This window comes from Hipposideros armiger, unplaced genomic scaffold, assembly GCF_001890085.2.
Source record: "Hipposideros armiger isolate ML-2016 unplaced genomic scaffold, ASM189008v1 scaffold_264, whole genome shotgun sequence".
NCBI lineage: Eukaryota > Metazoa > Chordata > Mammalia > Chiroptera > Hipposideridae > Hipposideros > Hipposideros armiger.
In genome coordinates this window covers 1969746-1979857 of record NW_017731614.1, presented here as the reverse complement: position 1 = coordinate 1979857, position 10112 = coordinate 1969746, and the positions used below count along the sequence as shown (strand labels likewise).

The window sequence follows — 10112 nt, the reverse complement described above, 5'->3', positions numbered from 1 at the left end:
ATATATACATATAGTCTCGGGACATGGAGTAGAGAGCGGGAACGGATTCAATGGAATTGTAATAGATAAGCATGATATTGGGGGTGGGAGGGCAATAGATAAGGGGAGGGGGGTTGTTACCTGGTGAGGGTGAAAAGGGTAACTATTGTATTGTTCTGTACACCTGAAACTAACAATAAAAAAAATAAATTAAAAAATAAAAAATAAAACAAATAAAAAAAACCCCACAAGTTTCAAAAGCAAAATGTGAAGGGAGAGAGCAGCAACAGCTTTTTTTGGTAATTATGTCTTTTAAAATTTTTTAGAATTATGTCCATTTTTTTACTGTGGGATCAGCTATTGATTCAGGTGACTGAGAAAGAATCAGCTACATCCTTAAAGCAAAACACAAAACAAAACCCAAAATTGTCCTTCAGCCTGTCTTTCCAGATGACTTCTCAGCTCCCATAACCTTGCACACAAGTTTCTGTAATTATGTTGAATTGAAAGCGCTTTTGTTATTTGGACAGGGAGGAAGCAGCCTCCCCTCCATAGCTTAGGACCAGCGGGTCGGGGAGGGACCGAAAGTTCACAGTGTGGTTTCTCCATAGAGAGATGAAGTGCCCAGCCCTGGGTGGGGATGTTACCGGAAGGTGAAAGAAGTCCCACTGGGGGCAGGGCCAGAAAGGCTGGGCAGGGAGGCAGCCAGGCGGGCAGCAGAGGGGCTGCGGTGGCTACTGCTGGAGGCCAGTCAGGTCTGTTTTTATTAGGGGTGACCACCTAATGCATACCCTTCCCTCCAGGGGTGGGGGCTTCAGCACAGAAAGTCTCTCACCACCTCCCCCCTGGAGGGCTTCCATGCCCCACACCCCTACAGCTTTCCTACAGAAACTCCCTTTGATTATTTTTACTTCCCCTTAGCAGAAATGCTTTAACACAACTTTATTTAACTGAACTTAGTAAAAAATGTGTTGCCACAAAAGAAAAAAAGTTTCTGGGCCGGCCGAGTGGCTCAGCTGGCTGAGAGCTCGCTTGGGAGCACCAGCTCTGAGCAGCAGGGCTGCAGTTCAAATCCCATATTGAGGGCCAGTGACGCTCGTCCACTACAGCTGGGATGGTGAACGGCAGCTCGACCTGGAGCTGAGCTGCTGTGAGTCGCTGGCGACCGAAGGCGTACGCTGCAGTGGGCTGCCGTGAGCTACGTGAGTGGCTGGCAGCCAGCGTGAGCGGCTGGTAGCAGGCGTGAGCTACTGGGAGCCACTGTGAGTGGCCAACCAACGACCGGCAACCGATTGCCTCACCCAGGAAGAGCACAGTGATCGTGCCAACGTGGGCCAGTGTGGCAATGTCCTCCACAACTAGACTGAAGAACAAAACAGCAATTTGTCTACCTGTCTGTTCCCCTTCCCCGATTCCCCAACACTGTTACCCTCCCCCAATTCCTCAATAAAATCTTTAAAAAAAAAAAAAGAAAAAGAAAAAAAGTTTCTTTACATGTAGATGGATCCACAGTGGAATCGATTGCTGTGTGTGGTTGAAGTAGGCGTCCGGATGATGTTTTTTTTCCACATGGATATTCAGTTGACCCTAGTGCCATTTATTGGAAGATTATACGTTCTTGCAGTGCCACCGCTGCCATCAATCAGATGGCCATCTATCACTAGGGGTTGTTTCCTGGCTGTCTTCTATTCTATCAGCTTGTCCTTCCACAAGCACACACTGCCTTAATTAGTGTAACTGCTTAAGTGTTTTTAAATTTCTCTCAATAATGTTTTGTTTAGAGGTCTTATACATCTTTTGTTAGAGATTTTATGGCTTTTGAAACTAATGATATAATTATTAAAATTTCATTTTCTATATTTTGCTGCTTACATATACGACTATAATTGAGTTTTGGTTTCCAACTCTATATCCAGTGATCTTGCTAAATTCAGTTACTAAACTCTATATCCAGTGATCTTGCTAAATTCAGTTACTAATTCTAATAGCTGCCTCTAGAGCAGCAGTTCTCAACCTTCCTAATGCTGCAACCCCTTAATACAGTTCCTCATGTTGTGACCCTCAACCATAAAATTATTTTCGTTGCTACTCTATAACTGTAATTTTGCTACTGTTATGAATCATAATGTAAATATCTTTTTGTTTTCCGNCTGTTCCCATCCCCCCAATTCCCCAATAAAAATCTTTAAAAAAACAAAAACAAAAAAAAATTAGGTGAGATACTTACTTTAAAGCTCACATTCTCTTTATTTATTTATTTATTTATTTATTGGGGAATTAGGGAAGGAGAATAGTGTTGGGGAATTGGGGAAGGGGAACAGCCAAGTTGTTGTCCTTCAATCTTAGTTGCGGAGGTGGGGGGTGCGGCACAGCTGACTATCATCCCATGCGGGAGTTGAACCAGCAACCTTGGTGTTAGGAGCACGTGTTCTCACCAGCTGAGCCATCCTGACACCTGTTGGCAGCTCAGCTCAGGCGCAGCTCACTTGCCCACGTGGGAATCGAACCGGTGACCCTGTTGCTCAGAGCTTGCGCTCTTAACCAACTGAGCCACTTGGCCAGCCCCAAAGCTCACATTCTCTTTAATCACTTAGTTTTCCTTCGTTCATTGTCTTTTATTAATTCCTTCCCAGATGCTAAAATCTTTGAGGAAGAGTTCCACTATTCCTTAAGAGCTATGGGAGTCTTCCGAGCTTGATTGTTTGAGTTGTGGTCAGCTTCTGAGGGCCACGTATGGCTGTATACTGGTGGCCCTTCTCCTCACTAGGTTATTGCTTCGATCAGGGCAAACTGTTAGAGTGAAAGGTCCAAATATTTAACGTGTGCTTTCCTCTCATCAGGTTTACAACATCATTAAGAAGGAGAGTAACCGGCAGAGGGTTGGATTGGAGCTGATCGCCTCCGAGAATTTCGCCAGCCGAGCAGTTTTGGAGGCCCTAGGTTCTTGCTTAAATAACAAGTACTCTGAGGGGTACCCAGGCCAGAGGTATGTGAATGTTGTCCAAGGCCTGCTTCTGACATAGTGACGGGAGGTCCTGAATCAGGATAGAATCCAAACCACGTGGGGAGTTCTATTCCGCTCCTGCTCTGACGACTTTTACGATGCCCAGTGTGTGATAGAAAGCACTGATGATCTAGGAGCAGATACACTCAGGGTCACACTAATAGTCCCTTTGGGGGTTTTCTAGAATAACAGGCCAAGTCCATAAGGAATGTGGAGCTGCTGGACTGTCATGGAGCCTCTAGAAAAAAAGTCAGTAAGTACTCAGGGGGATGCCATGGAAGGTGGCAGTTGCTATGTGAGTAATCAGATCTGTATCAGTAGCCACCTGGAAGTGAAAACTGAATCTGCTGCCGTGGAAACCCCTTCTGCATTATAAAGGTTGGCTTTACATATGCAGCAATTTCAGTCAACTCTTTCACCCTGAGAACCATGAGAAGTTATATTCTTTTTTGTTTTTTGTTTTTTAGTCATCATCAGCCAAAGGTGATGATTACAGACAGAATCTGACGTATGCTTTTTGCAAATGTGTACGTTTGTGTCCCAGAGAGCACAGAGAAAGAAGGGTCACCCTCGGAGCTGAACTGGTGTTCTATCCTGAGATACCCTGAAGCTCTCTGTAGAAGAGCTTTGTCTTTCTCCTGCTGTGAATAGCTAACTTTTGCGTTGTGCTTTGAAGAGTTTACTGGGTGTTTTCACAGCTAACATCTCATTTGATCCTCGTGGGAGCCCTGTAGGGAAAGTGGTGCTGTGTTCCACATTTTAAAGATGGGGAAGCTGAGGCTTACTGAAATTCAGTGATTTCTCAAGTTTGCACACAAGTAGCAGAGCTGGGACTCAAGTCCAGATGTTTTCAAATGATAGGTTAAAAAAATAAATATCTGGTCTTTGTCCCTGGATTCTTTCACTTAAGCTTCTAAAACTCTTCAAATCTGTGGTGATAGGAATGTCTTTTATTAGTTATAGTGAGCCCTTTCAAGCACACCTGAGTTTATGTTAAAGAGGTGACTCTCTCGGTGGACCCCTGGAGAGCTTCAGAATGGGAGCTGGTGGCCAGAAAGATCAAGGCGTGATTAGAGGGCTGGAGACTGAGTTATCAGCAATGCCAGTGATTTGATCAGTCACACCTCATAATGAAACCTCCATAAAAACCCTAACCAGTGAGGTTTGGAGAGCTTCCTGGTTGAGAACAATTGAGGTGCTGGGAGAATGGCACTCTGGAGAGAGCGCAGATGCTCCAAACCCTTTCCCCACACCTTGCCCCATGCATCTCTTCCATTTGGCTGTTTCTGAGTTGTATCTTCTATGATAAACCAGTGATAGTAAGTAAAGTACTTTCCTGAGTTCTGTGAGTCATTCTAGTGAACTATCGAACCTGAGGGGGTGTTGTGGGAGTCCCCGAATTTGCCAGACAGAAGCGTGGTTAACTAAGGGACCCGATACTTGTGATTGGCCTTTGAAGTGAGGGAATCCTGTGGCATGAGCACTTAACCTGAGGGGTCTGATGCTAACTCAGTAGTCAGGTCAGAACTGAATTGAATTGTAGGACAATTGATTGGTGTTAGAATTGGTTGGTATGAGGAAAAAAAACCTCACACATTTGGCATCAGAAGTATTGTGAGCAAAAACCTCTCATCCCCCCTCTTTTCTTTATTGTGGTAAAATATGCATAACATAAAATTTACCGCTTTAACCATTTTAAGCGTACAGTTCAGTGGTATTAAGTACATTCACAACATGGTACAACCATCACCACCATCCATCTCCAGAACTTTTCAGTTTTTAGAAACAAAGGTCTGTACCCATTAAATAATAACTCTAGCCAACAAGCACATGGAAAGATACTCAACGTCACTAATCATTAGGGAACTGCAAATCAAAACCACGATGAGCTACCACCTCACACCCATTAAGATTACTGTAAAAAAGAAAAAACAGAAAAACAATTGTTGGTGAGGATATGGAGAAATTGTAAACATCATGTACTGTTGGTGGGAATGTACAATGGTGCAACTACTGTGAAAAACAGTATGAAGGTTCCTCAAAAACGTAAAAATGTAATTACCATATGACCTAGCAATTCCACTTCTGGGTATAGATCCTATAGAATTGAGAGCAGGGGCTCAGATTATTTGTGCACCATGTTCACAGCCGCATTATTCACAATAGCCAACAGGTGAGAGCAACCGAAGTGTCTACTGATGGACGAATGGATAAGCAAAATGTGGTGTATCCATACAATAGAGGTCCTTCGGCCTTATAAAAGAAGGAAATCCTGTGACATGCTACAGCAAGGATGAACCTTGAGGATATGATGCTGAATGAAATAAATCAGTCACAAAAATACAAATACTATATGATTCCGCTTATATGAGGTATCTAGAGTAAAAATCATAGAAATGGAAAGTAGAATGATGAGTACTAGGGGCTGGAGCAGGAAGAAATGGGGGTGTTGTTTGATGGGTATATGTCGCGTCCCGCACGACATGAGCAGTGGGAGAACGATAGGGGGCAGCGAAGGGTTAAGAAATAAAAGAAACAGCAGCCAAGAGTTAAATGAGTGAGGGGCCAAGGGTCTCCAGTCTCGTGGACTAAGAGCCTCGAATCGGGTCGACACATCGCTTATTTCTCCACCTACCCGGAAGTAGCATTGTTCTCTCCACAGTCTGTGAATCTCATTCCTGAGAACTTGCTCAAGCCAAATTACCCTTGCCTGCAAGCTGCTATTACCGAGAGTCCACCTGCAGCGATAAGACAGATAGACAGATGCTCTGCCTTCACACACCCTATACGCATACAACCCCAGGAAGATAAGATTATTGTGCTGAGGACAGATACTATCACACCATCAAGTCACTTCCCAAGCAGGTTGAGGGAAGGAATGTAGCTACAGAGGTAGAAAACCTCCAGTCTTTTTGAGGGGGCGGGTGAGGGCCCCTGCCCACCTCCATCAGCCCCGAGATTTCTCCTGATGGCCTCCAACTGACCGTGCCTGTCTTAGGTTGTTCCTCTCACGAGGAATCTTACCCGTCATTGACTAACCGGCCATCCTTTGGAGCCAAATAAGGAGATGCAAGGTGTATGAGCAGTGTCCTCAAAAGGGTCAGTTTAGGGTTAAGCGCGGGGGGACAGACGGCTGGACAGCCGTGTGGCAACAGGTATAGAGCAGGGGTCGGTAAACTTTTGAGACGGAAGAGCTGCCAGGGATCAATCAGCAAACTGCGGCTCGCAAGCCTCAGGCTCTGAAGTAAAATTGAAAATGAAAATAAAACTATCATAGTTTCATTTATAAAATTTTTAAAGGATATTATTCACATAATGGTGCTTATGTAAAAATATATTTATGGCTCTTGAATAATTTTTAAATTATTGTGAGGGACAGGATTGGCTTTTCCAGGGGTTGGCAAACTTTTGAGATGGAACGTACCCAAAGAGCCGCGAGCCACAGTTTGCTGACCCCTGGTATGGAGTTTCAGTTTTGCAAGATGAAAAAGTTCTAGAGATCTGTAGCACAACAATGTGAATACACTTATCAATGTGAGGTACTTAATACTACTGAACTGTATGCTTAAAAATGGTTAAGATGGTCAATTTTATGTTACGTGTTTTTTACTATAATAAAAATATGTATACATGTAACTAAAAATTTATAAAGCTTTTTGTGATTACAAGGCCTAAATGTTAAAAATTTCTTCTGGATTGAGTTATTATGATTATTAGTATGTATACAGATAATAAAAACCATAAACAGATGATAAATTTTTTTTTTTTTTTTAGCTGAGCCATCCTGCCAACCTGTTGGCAGCTCAGCGGCTGCTCAGCTCGGGCCGGGACTCGAACTGCTGTTGCTCAGAGCTCAAACTCTTGAGCGAGCTCTTAACCAACTGAGCCACTCGGCCGGCCCTATGATAAATTTTGATATGTAATTATTAAACGAAAAAAAAAATGTTATTAGAAATGTGAAAAAAAAAACTAATATCTCTCTCCCTGTCCCTCCCCAGTCCTGGTAACCACCATTCCACATTCTGTCTCCACGAATCTGACTATTCTAGGTTCCTTTCATAAGGGGACTCATATAGTTGTAAATGGCTTATTTCACTTAACATGATGCTGATTTCCTCAAGGTTTATGCATGTAGCTGATGTCAGAATTTCCTATAGATGAAGAGACTCTTGCTCAGTGTGACACAGCTTGGCACTGGTGGAAGATGAGTGGTGTTGGGTTCTCACCGTTTCTCTACGTTTGTTGTTCTGTCCCACCCCGAGCTTCTTTGGCCTCTACTAAGCATGGAGGTTTGGGGCCAGCGTGGACCTAAATCTCTGCTCTCCTTCCCACAGGTATTATGGTGGGACTGAGTTTATCGATGAGCTGGAGATCCTCTGTCAGAAACGAGCACTGCATGCCTATGGTCTGGACCCTCAGTGCTGGGGGGTCAATGTCCAGCCCTATTCAGGTAATTCCCACTTCCAGACAGGCCTGGAGCCCATCTCCTGGGGCTGACGTTCACACAGAGGGGTCCAAAGAAGGATGGCCCATAAACAAAAGTTAATGAGCTGAGCCCCTCCTGGGTGTGTGTGTCTTTCTCCATTGTCCTTGGCTCCCAGCTATGCACGCCCAGGCAGTGCCCTATCTCTGCATGTCCCCTTTCCCTACCCCCCAAGGGGATTAGTGCAGGGGACCCCCTGGGGGCTGGCGGAATGCATAATGGCGGCCAGGCCTGTTCTGGCCACTTCTGGTTGATGGCCTAGTGCCCCAGCTCACGGTCCTGCTTGGTACCTTAGGGACAGAAGCAATTGTACCCCCTCTGCTCTGTCCTGTCCAGGCTCCCCTGCCAACTTCGCAGTGTACACTGCTCTGGTGGAACCCCACGGACGCATCATGGGTCTGGACCTGCCTGATGGAGGCCACCTGACCCATGGGTTCATGACAGACAAGAAGAAAATCTCTGCTACATCCATCTTTTTTGAATCTATGCCCTATAAGGTAAGAGTGCCTCTCTTCTCCATAGCTCCAGTGTTTGGCTATGCCTATAGAAATAAGTTTTGTTCACGTGGTGCTAGAGGAAGTCCCACCTTTCACCATTTGTCATTTCTGTGCCCTGGGGACTCCTCAGGCTTACAGAGCAGTCTGGGGACAGTTGGAATGGAGACCAGGGGGCTGAGGTGAGGAACAGGGAGACGGGTAGAGTAGCCTGGAAGAGGTTCCAGCTGCAGCAGGGGTGCTGGCTGCCCCAGAACTAGTGGGCAGCAACAGCTGGGATGACTGCTCCCAGCAACCAGTTTGCCATGGCTGGACCCCTAGTGACAACAGCTGCATCCCTGGGTCCAACACTTATGCCAGCAGCCTCACCATCAGCACCCAGTCACCCCTCCATAGTCCAGCCAAAGACAGACCATATGCCCATCACAGGATCGGCACATATTTATGGGGACCCTTGTCATTATAAATTATTTGGTCCAAAAAATGCGTGTGAGATTCCTGTGCTCATGGGGGGCATAGTGACTTATCTATGAAGATGATTAGAGGGATGGGTAAAAGAGGTAACTTGCATACTTGTTTTTGGTGGTCCATGCACATGATGATTCTCGCTCATATCCAGGAACCATCTCATGGTGTTTACTGTCACACGGGCCGCTCCTGGTTTCAGATGTCCCCCCACGAGCAAAGGGAACTATGCATCACTGTGCTTGGTTGGATGTCAGACACATAATTTTATGCTTTTGAGAAAATCAAGCCAGTGCTCTCTCTCAGCACTCTATAGTCATTGTTGCATACCCTTGATTGTTTGCTGTTTTTATTTTTTATTAGCCTTTACCTCAGCTCTAGTAATTGCACATATACCTTTTGTGCAAATTACAGTTAATTTCTTTTCATGGAAAGCCTTTGTATTTCCGGTCACAGGTATCTATCTCAGTCAACACTGACCTTGAAGATGGATTTTGAAACATGACAATAGTAACAGTGTTCTATCTTTGCACTTAGAATGCAAAAACCTGTTACTATGGTTTCTTTCACTGGGGAAAGAATGATGGCAGAGTAATCGCCAACTGGTTTTCTGACCTTAGATGAGGACTTGGGGAGCCTCATGCTCTTTAGCCCAGTGTCCGCTGTTACTGAAGTGTGTTCCAGGCTTTAGCAAGCCCGGAACTGCACCCCAGTCCCCGCCAGCTGCCCCATTCTTGACACGCACTGTGCAGGCTGCATCCCTGTGGACGCAGTGGGGAGGCCCATGCAGTGGTGGGCCTGCGGGCTGTGTGGAGTGGCAGGGACTGGGACTCCAGCCAGCTCAGGCAGCAGGAGGCACAGCTCACCTGCTGGAGGGGCGCCCGTGGGCATCGGCCTTGATGGGCAGAGAGTAAGACACAGACCTGACTGGCCTCCAGCAGTAGCCACCACAGCCCCTCTGCTGCCCGCCTGGCTGCCTCCCTGCCCAGCCTTTCTGGCCCTGCCCCCAGTGGGACTTCTTTCACCTTCCGGTAACATCCCCACCCAGGGCTGGGCACTTCATCTCTCTATGGAGAAACCACACTGTGAACTTTCGGTCCCTCCCCGACCCGCTGGTCCTAAGCTATGGAGGGGAGGCTGTTTCCTTCTTGTCCTGGGCCTCTGCACCACTCTGGCCCCAGCACAGTTTGTTATGAATGCCTATGAATTCTCCCAGGAGCTGTTTTATTGTTGAATTTTCAAGATTAGAAAAAAAACAAACTTTAAAAAAAAAAATCCCACAATTCTAAGGAACGAAATGGATGGGAAAAGTGGATGGAGATAGTCTCAGAGACACAGAGGAAGAACTGAGGGTTGTTAGTTGGGAGGGGCTGGGGATGAAGGGGAAGGGGAAGGGATGAGACAATACAAATTAGTAATTGTAATATGGCCTCAGGGATAGAAAAAGACTATATATATAATATAATCTATATTATATATAATCTATATTAGGATTATAATCTATAATGTTGTAAGTATTTCTTAGGGGGCCAGATGGACCCATGTCCTTTTGGGGAGTCCACTTCATAGTCGATGTAGAGGCCTGACCACCGCATTGTATTTCTGAAGCTGATGTTGAATAATATTGTATGTCAACTATAATTATATATACATATAGTCTCGGGACATGGAGTAGAGAGCGGGAACG

General features: G+C 45.5%; 1 protein-coding gene across 3 annotated transcripts in view; it reads left to right on the top strand.

Moving 5' to 3' along the window:
• SHMT1 (serine hydroxymethyltransferase 1) overlaps positions 1 to 10112 on the top strand; it is a 40307-nt gene that overhangs the window by 18612 nt on the left and 11583 nt on the right. For all 3 annotated transcript variants that reach the window (XM_019656664.1, XM_019656665.1, XM_019656666.1), the window contains exons 3-5: positions 2820 to 2965; positions 7318 to 7433; positions 7803 to 7963. In XM_019656664.1, coding sequence (XP_019512209.1) covers positions 2820 to 2965; positions 7318 to 7433; positions 7803 to 7963 — 423 coding nt within the window. The remainder of the gene's footprint in view (positions 1 to 2819; positions 2966 to 7317; positions 7434 to 7802; positions 7964 to 10112) is intronic.